Raw genomic sequence first — 13,937 nt, forward strand, 5'->3', positions numbered from 1 at the left:
CTCCGCTTAAAAAAAAAAAAAAACCAAAAACAAAAAAACAAACAAAAAAAAACAGACAAAAAACCCCAACAAAACGAAACAGTAACAATCAACCAACCAAAATATCACACCCCTCCTCCAGAATCTGTAAACTAAAAAATAACTTAAAGCCATCCTTCTTAGGAAAAAAAACAAGTAATTCAAATGGGTCCCGAAAATACGCAGTGTGAGTTTTCTTTCGAGAACACCTCATGGCTCTGGTTTTGCTCACTCTTAAACTTACCTCTTGTTCTTCATGGTTTGTTTCCCCACCTTGATCTACTGGGGTTAGGCAGGCAGATCGGCTGGTTGTTTCCTTGGTGGATTCCTCTGGTTTAATCGTTTGTTGTGTGTCCAGTGGCTGCTGAGCCTTTCTGTACAGCTGACAGGGTGTTGTGGAGTTTCTCCGGAGAACTCCCAGAAGTGTGGTGCCAGCGTTATGTGGGAGCAGCTGTGCTCTAGCCGATGCTTGTCTAGTTAATGGGCTCTTTCGTATTCCGTTGTTTGGAAAGGTTATTTTTGCCTACAGAAGGCATTGATGGTTTTCTTTAAAGTTGAGATCTTTGAGACTTGAAATGAAAAGTAGATGGTATTTGGTGGAGAAGTTAAACATAGCAGAGTGGAGTTTTGCTGAATTCTGTTCTGAATGCTGCCTGGTTTTGTTTGTGTTGCCTTAGTCCACTGCAAATCTTCAGCTTGTTTTCAGTGTTATGAAGAGGAATGAATGCAACACGGTGGTTGCTATACTGGAAATCCATTTAATGATTTGTGTTTTTATTTTAAATGGGAAATTCCTTATGCATGAAAGATTTATCTGCTGCTTGAAGCAGGTGTGGTTTTGCATGAAACGGTTTTTCAGGTGATTACATTTCTTTCTTTCTTTCTTTGTAAACTGCTGACATGCTATACATAAAGTATATAGTTGAGTCCTTCTAATATAGGATTGCATGTTTCTCTTAAAGGTCTAATAAAGACAAGTCTTATTTTTCTAAATGCATTTACCATTTTATTATAAGTCTGTATAGTGTAGTTGTATCTTTCTCACTTGTAAGTCTGCTGTTGATGTCATGGAAGATGTGCAAATAGCTATGTTTTTTAAATTCCCTCTGTTAGGGAGTTTGTGAAGGGTTTATTAGTACTTCTTGCTCTAAGTTCACTTTGGAAATGATGCTTGTAACTGAAACCAGCTTGTTTGCATTGTGTGAAGAGGTGGAGGCAGTTATCTGTTCTTAGTGAGAATCATTTCTCAGTGGCTTTCCGAAGAATTTTGGTGTGAGGTGGTCTGCCAAGTAATGAAAGAGCAAAGGTTTTCCATGCCATCTTTAAATACAAAATACATGTGTTGCCACTTAAAATGCTTGGCTCTTTTGTTGAATTGTAAACCTGGGAAAATAATTTTTATACAGGGATGAAGAAAATGGGCATTTGATCAGGATTTGGGTAATGAATTAGCAGATTACAAATGAAAGTAGTGTATCTTAATGGTAGTTCTTGCTGTGTGCTCTGTGGAGTTGACTGCCTAGACGTGGCTGTGAAATGTCACTTAGTTTCACCAGCTGGTGTGACTCTTGAAGAATTCTTCAGCTGCAGCTCTAGGGTAGTTTTCTTAGGCATGGCTTGATCTCTGTTACATTGTTCAAGTAAGTAGATGCACAGTTGGAGGAAAGAATATCATTATTGATAGAGCAAGGGTTTGCTAAAATTCAGGCCTTTCAAGTATTTAACTCTTGTTCTTTGCCTTTGAAAGACTCTTTAAATGCTTTCTGGATCTTTCTATATTCTTTGTGGAAGGCATATTTATGTCTTGAAACCATACAAAAGCTCTACAATGCAATTGCCAGTAAGTCATATAGAGAATATGTATAGAAAATGCACCCTTATGATTCCTGTATGTTGCAGTGCCTTGTGGTGGTTGCAGGTTTGAAATTCTATGTATACAGTTCTTTGTGGGCTGTTACTGCTGTTGTGTTGCCTGCATTGATTTTTGCCTCCATTTATTCTTTATTGCAGTCTAAAAGTTGGTTTTAATTGGTTGCCCACAGGATTGGCTTGGCTTCTGCTACTTGTTAAGAAAAAAACATCTGTCTTTGCAGGTAAGAGCTTTTGAATTGAAGACTTCTTTATATGCTTATTGAATATATCCTAAGAAACACGTGAAGCTTTTGGAATCTGTGAATTTGTGTCAAAAGACTAGGGTCAAATAATCTGTAGCTTGTCTGCTCACCACTGGTGATGGTGGTTTTGGCAGTGTTTTTCTTACAAACAGATTTTTTTGCCAAACTAATGTTTTGTTGTTTCATCAGCATTTGGTAGTCTGGAACACTCTCCCATTTATTTTGCACTGTTGGAAAATGCAATTACTTTGCTACAAGCCACAGGTCTGTGTGTTTGTAACTGTTGGAGTGTGGAAGTGTACACCAAGTGGTTCTAGATAGGTTTTGCAGCACTTAAAGGGATCAGATAGTTTCAAATTGCCTCAAAGATGACTAAAACAGGTTGATTTTAGCCTTGAAAAAGTAAAAGACAAAACTGTAGTTTGCAGTTTTAATTTTGCAAGACAGTCTCATACTTAAAATTCCTCCTACAGTACCAGTGTTTCTGCAGTTCTTAGTCTTCACCCAAGAATTGCCAAATGTGTGTGTGTGTGTGTGTGTGTATCATGTGGATATTGTACCTTAATACTCCCCAGGGGCTAGGATGAATCTTCTGAACTTCTCTATTGTAAAATCCATGCATCTTAAAAGGCTAGCCTGGTGAGCTTCTGAATTTGTATGTATGACCCAAATTATTCTTATTTTACTAACTAGCACATTGATGAGATAAATAGTATTCTCAGCTTTTACATCTTTTTTTTTTTTCAGTGTAACAGCAGCATTTTAAAAGGTATCGCTATCAAGACATGCTAAAAGTTCATCAAATTAGTTGAATCAGGTTGATTGTCAGCAGCCTGTAAATCTCCAGCTTTGATCGCGGCTTGCTAATGGGGATGGATTTTCCATAGTATACCATTAGGATGTTGTTTTTCCACAAATATACGAAACACACAAAGTGGGAAGAAAACCCACTTTTGCCTTGAAGTACTTTTTTGTACCAGGAGAAAAGCAGGCTGCCTGAGAACATGTCTGAAAGCCCAACAAAAAGCCTTCAGTGCCTGCTGAACTGGTGTGCGGCCTGTTTTGTGTCTCAAGTTAATGTTGCCTCTGCATGCGCTGGTCTTTGCAAGTGAACAGTGAAATATTTGAGCAAGCTTTGCATTTTCATTACTTGGAAAATTTGAGCAAGTGGATTATAGTGCATTTTGCAAAAAATGTGGTTTGTGAGTGTCTAGAAATTTAATATTTGGCCCTTTTGGTGCTTGAGACTTTTCCATAAATCACAGAACTGACACTACTACTTTGTCTAAGTATCGAAATTCTGAAAAGTTGAAGCAGCTGTTTTATGTGTTCCTTTGTCAAAAATATTTGTTTAGTCAAGTCCTTAAAATTCTTTTTATTCGGACCATGTTACTGTCAGCTGTTGCTTAATATTAAGCAGGCATTTGCTGAATACTCTATGTGGAATTAAGTACACTGAAGTCATTGCAGATAGTTTTTCTTGTGACTATATGCCTAAGCAGCTATTTGGGTTTTTTTGTCAATAGTGATTTAGTGGATCTGAATAGAATATTTAGTAACAAGACTTCAAGTACACCCTTAGCATTTATTATGAAGTTTTGAATTTAATGCAAAACAGAAAGATTTGCATTATCCCAGAACTTAGTTAAATGTTCAAATGCTTGAACTCTTCTGTGACTTAATCTGTTGATTTATCTTCTGGGCTGGATTAATGAAATAATTTATAAATGCAGTTTATAAGCTAGCAGGTGTCAGTTCTGTCAAAGAATCTAAGGTGTCCAAACCAGCAGACCTTGGTACAAACACCTTGCCAAGTTGCCTTTGTTTAGCCAATGGCTGTATCAGATTGTCATCCCTTTTGTATTAAGGAATAGCTAAAAGTAGTCTCCCATTTAATACGAGAAACTTCAAATGTCTTTAACTTCTGATACATAAAAATTTCTGAAACGAATTTTTATGTATAGTAGGTAGTAGAAGAAATCTAAACCTGCTGGCAAGATTTGCTTTGAGTAGTATTCTGGGCTTGAAAGCATAGATGCAAAGCCAGGGATACTTTTGTACTGCTTGCTTGCCTCAGGATCATCTAATTCAAAAGCAGTTCTGTAGCACAACATAAACCTTGTGTTTACAGTGCTCTTTCATATAGCTTCTTTAAAGGAGAATTTTCATTTTAACTTCAGTTTGAGATTGTCATCCATATTAGGCAAATTCAAAATAAAACAACAGAATCATTATAAAACACTGCTTTTTAAAACAAGTGCAAAAAGTCTTAGATACGTTTTTAGATGTTTTAGATAGTATAGATAATCCTTTAACTTGTGGGTTTTTTTTCCTCATGGGCAAGTTATTTTGTTGTTGGAAAATGACTGGGCAATGAATTGTATTTTCAGATTAAATGTATTTCCACCATAAGAGCTAAAGGCAAGGATGTTGCTTCTGTTACCTCACTGTGGAGATGAGAAAGTTGCTTTCAAAAAAAATTGTCCCCAAAGCTCAGTATATATAGCACAAGCCTTTCTGTTGCTGTCTTTCCTTGGTGCAATAGGGGTTTTCTTAGTGGCTTTTTTTCTTTTTTAAAGATTTTTCTTATGTTAAGAACTGTAAGTTCTAGTCTCTCTTTCATGATGGTGCAGCAAGGAATCCAATATTCATGCACAGCGACTAGAACAGCAGAGCTGATTTGGCGCAAATTGTTTGCGGTTTCCTTCAGGGAGAAAGGTCTTCCACACTTTTCTGGTGTCTGGTGTTAGTTGTAGGGCAATGCCCTGTAATACTCCAGGATGTTGCTTAACTTCATTGGTATGTTGAAGGGTTTAGCTCTGGTGTGTTGTTCAACAGAAACAAAATACTTAAGGACTCATTTTATTAATCTTAGGTTCCATCATGCAAACAAAAGAAGTGTTGCTTTTTTACCCCACAGAAGAACTGTTACTTTTGTTTTCATTGAGTACTGAATTCAGCCTTACCTGGTTAAATTGTGGCTTTACCTAGTTATTCAGGAGTTGTTTTCTCTAATGTGTTTGGATGACCTGGACAAGCAAATGGATCCAATGCAGAGATTTGACTGTATGCTGGGATACAGCTGAATTGCTGGGAGATGGTTATTGACTGTAGTTGGTCAGAGCTGTGGTAATGGTCAGGAGTCATTGATGCATAGCTTTGTGGCGTTGCATTGGGGCATCTGATTGGGCTTGATCTTTAGGTCTTTTCCAGCCTAAACAGTTCTGTGATTGTGTGATCTGGTTCATCCTTGATTTCAAATGCTGAGTTAAAACTATTGGTATTTGACTTGTGGGAGCCTTGGAGGTCTTCCATACGGATACTGAACTGGCTTGTACTTACGAAGTCAAGAGGTTTCAGAGATGAAGTGGCTCAGGTGAAGCATGGTGCTATTGCTGATGGTTTAGGCTTCTGAACTGTTGAATTGTGTTAATATTACTTAAGCCTTTGCTGGAGGTTTACATGAGTGACAAGTATCTAGTTTCCCCTTTAGCTTCAGCTACTGATAGGACCCTCAGACTTCTGAGGTTGCAAGGTAACTGTTCAGATCTAGCTGTTCAGAGTTACTTTAAGTATCTACTAATGCCAGCTGTGGAGATAAAATTAATTTACTTATGTCTGAGACATAAGGGGGTCATGCTAGACAGAGTATCTGCAACTATTAAAATGATCTTGTTTTTGAAAATTGTAAAGGTCATATATCTAGCTAGATAGGCATAGGTGATAATTTAATTTAAGTGAGGCCTCTATTGTCACAGAGTGTCTGACCCTAGTTTATAATAGCAAGCTTCAGATGACCTGGACCTCTTGTCTTTGCTAGGAGAAAAACATCAGGTCAGTATGGTATAGATGGTCCCTGTCAGGGTGTCTTGTGAGTCTCACAGTTGCTAGTTGTCCAAATGGGTTTTGTTCATAACCAACCCACTGTTATGTTTCTAGTTGTCTTCACCTGGCAGGAGGTAAAAACCTTCCCCAGATTAAAGGGAACTGTTTGTTTCCCATAGCTGTGCAGAATTTTTCAGTCACGTTGTCAGGTACAGTGGATACCATATCAGTGTATAGTAAATTAATTTTGTTTTGTGTGGCTAGAATACTTTTGCTTGCATTCCACTGAATATTGAACTACTGATGTAATAGTTCTGTTTCTTGATGTTCCTTTGTTTTTTTTTAACTGACGCTTGTTGGTCTTAGTATCACAGCTATTTTGGAATTCCTAGTGCAAAATGTATGTTTATGGTGTTGGTAAATGTTTAATACTTCAGTTTGTATGAAGTAAATATGAATAAGGAACTTGGAGTATAAACACGCTTAATCTTTGCAAGATGTTATTAGGTGTATATAAACAAATATAGTAGATGGTGTCTGTAGGTAATTGCATGGTGTCACAAACAGTAGTCTGACATAGCCGTTGCCTTTTCTCATCTGCAGGTGTGTGTGGTTTCAGCGCAGCATGGCTGTGGTCATCCGCTTGCAAGGTCTCCCGATTGTGGCGGGGACCATGGACATTCGCCACTTCTTCTCTGGATTGACCATTCCCGATGGGGGCGTGCATATTGTAGGGGGTGAACTGGGTGAGGCTTTCATCGTTTTTGCCACTGATGAAGATGCAAGGCTTGGTATGATGCGCACAGGTGGTACAATTAAAGGGTCAAAAGTAACGTTGTTGCTGAGCAGTAAAACTGAAATGCAGAACATGATAGAGCTCAGTCGTAGGCGTTTTGAAACTGCCAATCTAGATATGCCACCAGCAAATGCTAGCAGGTCGGGACCACCACCTAGTTCTGGAATGAGTGGAAGGGTTAACTTACCTACTACTGTACCTAACTTTAATAATCCTTCTCCTAGTGTAGTAACTGCTTCTACTACGGTGCATGAAAGCAATAAAAACATATCCACATTTTCTACTGCCAATATTGGGACTGCACCTCCAAATCTTGGGAGTACCTTTGGTAGTCCAACATTTAGCTCAACTATACCTAGCACAGCATCCCCAATGAACACAGTACCTCCTCCACCCATCCCTCCTATTCCAGCTATGCCATCTTTGCCACCAATGCCTTCTATTCCCCCTATACCTGTTCCACCTCCTGTACCCACACTGCCTCCTGTCCCTCCAGTTCCTCCAATACCCCCTGTGCCCCCTGTACCTCCAATGACGCCTCTGCCGCCCATATCAGGAATGCCTCCTATGAATCCTCCACCTGTAGCACCCTTACCCACTGGAATGAATGGGTCTGGAGCAGCAGTGAATATGAACAGCGGCTTGAATCCATTGTTTATTGGTCCCATGAATCCTGTAAATCCTATCCAGATGAATTCTCAAGGTAGTGTCAAGCCAATTCCAATCAATCCTGATGATTTGTATGTCAGCGTTCATGGAATGCCCTTTACTGCAACAGAATCTGATGTGAAAGACTTTTTCCTTGGGCTCCGTGTGGATGCAATCCATATGCTGAAGGATCATGTAGGTCGAAATAATGGAAATGGACTAGTTAAGTTTTTTTCTCCTCAAGATACGTTTGAAGCACTGAAGCGAAACAGAATGCTGATGATTCAGCGCTATGTTGAAGTTAGTCCTGCAACAGAGAGACAGTGGGTAGCTGCTGGAGGCCACATAACTTTCAAGCAAACCATGGGTCCCTCTGGGCAGGCGCATCCTCCTCCCCAGGCTCATCCTAGGTCCAAATCTCCCACTGGACAGAAAAGGTCACGGTCGAGATCTCCCCATGAGCACGGTTTCTGTGTTTATTTGAAAGGTCTTCCCTTTGAATCAGAGAACAAACATGTGATAGATTTTTTTAAAAAGCTGGATATAGTTGAGGACAGCATTTATATAGCTTATGGACCCAATGGGAAGGCAATTGGAGAGGGGTTTGTTGAGTTTAGGAATGAAGCTGATTATAAAGCAGCATTGTGTCATCATAAGCAGTACATAGGGAATCGCTTCATTCAAGTACATCCGATTACTAAAAAAGCAATGTTAGAAAAAATAGATATGATTCGTAAAAGATTGCAGAACTTCAGCTATGACCAGAGAGAAATCTTGATGAATGCAGAGGGAGAGTCAGGCTTGCCGAAACTGTGTGCGCATATATCTAATATTCCATACAATATAACAAAAATTGAAATACTTCAGTTTCTAGAGGGATTGGCAGTAGAAGAAAACTCTGTACAAATTCTTGTTGATAATAATGGGCAAGGTTTAGGACAAGCACTGGTTCAGTTTAAAGCTGAAGAAGATGCTCGCAAGGCAGAGCGCTTGCACCGTAAAAAGCTGAATGGAAGAGATGTTAATTTGCGTTTGATAACTCTAGAAGAAATGAGAGATATTGAGAGAAGCCCACCATCTCAAGGGAAAAAAATCCTGAAAATACCGATCCAGGGAAATGCGGCTGTACCAGGAGCACAGGGCCCTGGTGGTGATGAGCATGCCTTCTTGGGGGGAAATGCTAAAGAAGCAAATAATGGTCCTCCGTTCAATTTCCCTGGTAACTTCAGCGGGTCTGGCACATTTGGTCCCCCTTTACCACCACCTGGAATAGGTGGCTTTCCTGATTCTAGACCAGGAATACCCACAGTTGCAGCTGGTGGTTTACCTGGTGCAAGTATTGAGGTACCAGGTTTTGCAGGTGGTCCTGCTAATTTGAGTGGACCAGCAGGTTTTGCAGGGGGTCCTCAGACATTTGGTAATGGTCCTGGCAATTTAAGTGGGCCCCCTGCCTTTGGTGCTGGTCCTCCAGCAATTGCTAGCGGTCTTGGACACTTAAGTGGACCTCCAGGGTTTGGACCCGGACCAGGAAGCATACATATTGGTGGACCCCCAGGTTTTGGAACAGGGTCTGGGAAGCCAGGGCCAACTGTCATTAAAGTGCAGAATATGCCCTTCACTGTTTCGGTGGATGAAATTTTGGATTTCTTTTATGGTTATCAAGTGATCCCTGGTTCAGTGTGCTTAAAATACAATGAAAAAGGCATGCCCACTGGAGAAGCAATGGTTGCATTTGAGTCTCGTGATGAAGCTATGGCAGCTGTTGTTGATTTAAATGACAGGCCTATAGGTTCCAGAAAAGTAAAACTTGTATTAGGGTAACTGTTCATCAAGTAGTTGTAGAATAGATATTCATAGTGCTGTGACAAATGCATCTGGATTGGTTTTTATAGTATTTCCAGGATAGAACCTGTGGATTGTTTAAATTGTAAAACAGATCGGTTTTGATAAGACAAAGCACTGGGTTAGCCGTTACATAAGAAGCACTGCAAAGAGAGAGGTGCGGTGGATTTTCCTCGTACAAATATGTGGAGAAGCTGGACAGATTCTTACTCGTCATAAAAGTTTGGTAAACTCTTCTGGACACAGTGCTTATTGAGAAACTGAGATTGGTTTGACATAGTTTTGGATAAGGGAAATAGATGAAGTCAGTGAAGCTCTTCAGTGGTGTTCTTGTAAGCCATTGTAAAATAGATAGCTATTTTTAGATTTGGTTAAAAGCTGGCTGAATTCGCTTTGTTCACAGGTCAAAGCTTTGTTTAAAGTCCTGATTTTATTCTGCAACTGAATGAATTCTCAGTGTACACAGATCAATTGTTTTGTGTATGTATCTTTATTTTTTCCAAAATTCTCACTGTATGAACAGTTGAATTATGCCCTTTGCTGATGTGTCTACCAAACTAATTCCTATGAGTATGAGCAGAATCGTTCTGTAAAATTCAAGCTGTTCTTTGTGGTATAACCTTTAGTTATTTATATATTGCAATTATAACTGTGCAGAATAAGACTTTTGCCACAAGTATAGCTAACCTCAAACAAAAATCATATGAGTTTTATAGTACATTTAAAATGTTTTCAGTTGAAAATAATCATTATTGTTTAAGTAGCTTGATTTGTTAGGATTACACAAATCAGTTGGGAAAAGATCTTTGACACTAGTTGGATATTGGTGTTTCTCACATGTCTCTTGAACTCCTCACATAGAGTTTCTGCGAAGAGAGCCAAAGTGGTGATTATTAGTAGAATATTGGAGTGCAGATAAAGTTTTAAATTAGGTTACAATGAAAGAAACTTGTATCTTCAGCAACTCTGTTGTGAATTACTGCTATGGGTGAATTCAGAGATAAAATTTATTTTTCTCCAAAACTTGGAAATAACTGAGTTTACTATATATTTTTGCAATAAAGTTGTGCTGTTGTATTCAAAGTCTGTAAAGAGTTGCCATTTTCTTTGTTGTTCAGTGAAACCTTCCATGGAAAAACAGAAATGGAAAGGAAGTAATTATGCAAGTGAAAAGTAGAATTTTTTTGGTTCATCCTTGCTTGGCTTATGATAAATTTTAATACTTGGGCATTGCCTGAAAAAAAATCCTGCTATTCCCTGCAAATCATTGTACTTAAACATAGTAAACTTCAAACTGTTTTGGGTTTTTTTTGACAAAGAAGAACAGTGCCTTTTGGTGTTGCATACCATGGAACACTGAAGTGTATGGGCAGGCAAAATTGAGAGGTGCAAGTGGCAACAGTTTTATTCGTGTGGTGTGTAGGAGAGATTTGCAAACCTGTGCAGCGCTGCGTCCTGAGAGGATTTCACAGTAGAGGAATCCGTGGAAGGATTGTATAAAGGTGTACTTCAATAAAGAGGTGGTTGCATTACACAGATGCTTCTGTAATTCATTAGAATAATTTTGTTTTGACAGATTGCTAGGTGGTCCCAACTTTGGAAAAGTCATGTGATTTGTATATACTGTTTAAAATTAAGCCTCCTGTTAATAAAACTGTCTGTCTCTGAAGCTTCATGTTATGCATTTCAACAGTCTTTGGGAGTAATGTTTCAACAGCAGATCTTTGTTTCTTTTTTTTTTTCCCTGACAGTCTGAAAGTACTCTTCCTGATGTCAGAAAGATGTGTGATTAGGAGTCAAGTCAGTTTATTTTAAAATTTTGCTCTTTGTTTTTTAAGCAACTTTTATTAAAGTTTCATACTATATTGGCGTTTTTTGGGTGCTTGTTTCTTCATGTTTTACATTAGAATAAAATTACTGAAAAGGAAAACTTGGCTTCATTGTTCACAGAATTGATTTAAGATGTTAGTGTGTGTTGACTCACTAAAACTGGCGGTAACTGCTTTTTCAAGTTCAAATGCATCACAACAATTCTTGCTTTGTTGTGAAATGTAATTAAACTACAGGTGTCTGGAATTAGATACACAGTTCTGTGTTACTGTCTTTTGATTTCACATTGTGATCCCCTTGGTAATGTATCCAAGGCTTCTAGTGTTTGGGTTAGACACAGCATATGCTGTGAAACATGCTTGTGTGCCTGTTCCTTTGGACTTGCTAAACGTGCAGGTTTGTTTTGGAAAGCTGTTTTCTGATACTTGATTTTACTGTATGGTCTAAAGATGTTTCAGTGCTTATCTGAAAAAAAGCACAAACCAAAGCCGTGGGTGTTGGGAATGTTGGCTTGGATGGAATGTTTAAAGTTTAAATGGAGGATTTGGGTTGGGACAGGGACTCTTCATTTTGCCAAACAGTTGATTCTCCTTATCTTTTAGCATAAATTAGTTAGTAAATATCCCCTCTTCCTTAAGAGTAGGCTCTTGGAAAAAAATAGGAAGTCATGGCATGCTTAGATTTTGTGTATATATGAGAAACAGCACATCAACTTAAATAGTTACAGTTGATCCTTTAAAACATACAGAAAAAAGTTACTTATCAAGGGTCAGTGCAAACCCTTTACTGTAACAATGTGGTTTCATGTTAGAAGTAGCCTTAAGCTGTATGTTACACTAAATTGTGAGTGATACCCTTAGACTACATGTCTAGAGTTAATAAAATTGCTTACTTAGCACTTGTCTATATTAATGAACAGCCTTAAAAATAAAGGGTAGGACCTCTGATGTCCCATCTCTGATGCAGAAGGTACAAAACTGCTGTTGGATATAACACCCCAAGCTGATTGCTAGCAAGAGGTAGCAGTGGACAGAATCAGCTGATGGATGCTGGTCTAATCCCCAGTTTTGACTTTGATGCCTTGAGTGTCAGGAAGTTACATCCTTCTTAGCCTCATTGGAACAATACAGTCAGTGACACTCATGTCCCGAATTCTCCAAATAATGGCAAGAAGGTACTTGAGTTTATATAACTGGCTAAGTTGGTGGTTTTAGCAGTTCCTTATGTGTGTAAGTACTTCTTGTAAAAGAAAGTGGTAAAATGTTGCACTCACAACATGATTGGTTTAATGCATGGGTTTTTTTCCCATTCTAAATAGAAATTAATGCAATCAGTCAATGATAAAATTGTGACTTACATGAAAGAACTTCAGTAGTGGGATGAAAGTGTGACTTGGTATTACTAAATTTCAAGCAGTTACCTGTAAATGTCACTGTCAGATTTTGTTGGCATTCTGTAATACCAGCATTAAAACCAGTTCTTTACCGATGCATTGTTTCTATGGTCTAAATGTAGATTCATGAGAGGTTTGAGACTTTGTAGGTTTAAAGAAACCTGCAGGATGCTTGAGTAGCATTCCTTTCATAGCATATAGTATATACCTTGAGTGTCTATGCTCTGAATTTTTGTTGAGTGGAGAGAAAGATTGATGCAAAAATGAAGACTGTAGTTGTGTACCACATGACATTGAAGGTCTGCCTTTTAAAAAATCTATGTGCTGCTCAGTTCCACGTTGCTCATGCTGTCATTGCCTATACTTGGTGAAATCAGCAGTTTGTTTTGCTGAGAGTATTCTGGAGCACTGAAGACTATAGACTCTACAAAAGAGTGTGTTTCCAGTTTATAGGCACACCAGTGGTGCATTAAATGTAAATAATGATTGTGGTTTCTTTATTTTGTTTCTCCTCAGTCTTCTGCTGTGGTGGTTCCAAAGTTGCTGCTTCCTGTAGCAAGTGCTGTTGGCCCTCAGCTGGTTGGTCAACAGCACTGAACTGTGTTGGCCTTCTGATCTGCAAAACTGAAACTACTATGTATTATGGACCACTTAAAACTTCTGTTTGGCCAATGGACCATTGTTTGAGGGCAGTTGGTTTAAGTTCATTATTCAGATATGTGAATTAGACCTTGAAACAAAGGATTGCAATTCCTGTTCAATATGGACTGTAGTCCAAGAAAACAACTCGTTGCTATATTTGTTAATCGGTTGGAAAGAAGCAATTTTGAAGCTGGACATATTGGGAAACATTTAGTTGGAGTTTAGGGAAATATACAAATCAGTTTTATGACAGTTTGCTGCTTTAGATGTGCATGTCTTTGAAAATTAGATGCTATATTCTGTTGCTGTAAGGCTTTCCATAAACTCTGCTTTGGCTTGGGGGCAGAGTTGCCAAATACATTTGGTTGTCTTTGCTCTTTTCCAGGTTTGCTGGTGCTCCTTGCTGCTTGGTGGCTGTATTTTTTTTCATGGCTTTGGGAACACTGAGCTAGAGTTTGTGTACAGAGGGAGAGGAAGGGAATCTTTTAATGCTTCTGCAGGAAGAATAACCTCAAAGGGCTTTCTTCCTATCTGTATTTGGCAGTGAGAATGTGATTGCAGTTCAAAGATTTGTTTTTTCCACAGTCTGGATTTTCCATGGAATGAAAACCTGTTGGTTGGTAGTACACACATTGATTTGTGGCTGTGTACTGAAATCTACCTCTCTTTCCCTATCCCATGATAAGGTAGGTCTAACTGTGGCTAGTTTTCTATATAGATGATGTTGTTACTGGTTTTCTTGGAGCTTTGTTACTATGTGCAATGTTCGGGTGTTGTTTGTGCAGGGAGTGTTTCCCACCTCCCTGACCTGGATGCCTTTCACTCCTGG

General features: G+C 38.8%; 2 protein-coding genes across 6 annotated transcripts in view; both read left to right on the forward strand.

Moving 5' to 3' along the window:
• The window catches only part of CPNE1 (copine 1), a 44,297-nt gene that overhangs the window by 774 nt on the left and 29,586 nt on the right, over positions 1-13,937 (forward strand). For 2 of the 5 annotated variants that reach the window (XR_009933771.1, XM_062504999.1), the window contains exon 1: positions 2,055-2,111. The exons of 1 other annotated variant lie outside the window; for it this stretch is intronic. The gene's annotated coding sequence lies outside the window, so the exon portion shown is untranslated. Of the gene's footprint in view, positions 1-2,054; positions 2,112-6,566; positions 6,704-13,937 lie in introns of those variants that run through there. 2 more of the 5 variants (XM_062504995.1, XM_062504998.1) reach the window with 2 other exon arrangements.
• Positions 6,583-11,362, forward strand: RBM12 (RNA binding motif protein 12). Its single transcript, XM_062504994.1, has one exon. The coding sequence runs from the start codon at positions 6,583-6,585 to the stop codon at positions 9,220-9,222; it is 2,640 nt and encodes an 879-aa protein (XP_062360978.1). The 3' UTR covers positions 9,223-11,362.

This window comes from Cinclus cinclus, chromosome 18, assembly GCF_963662255.1.
Source record: "Cinclus cinclus chromosome 18, bCinCin1.1, whole genome shotgun sequence".
In the NCBI taxonomy this organism is placed as follows: Eukaryota; Metazoa; Chordata; class Aves; order Passeriformes; family Cinclidae; genus Cinclus; species Cinclus cinclus.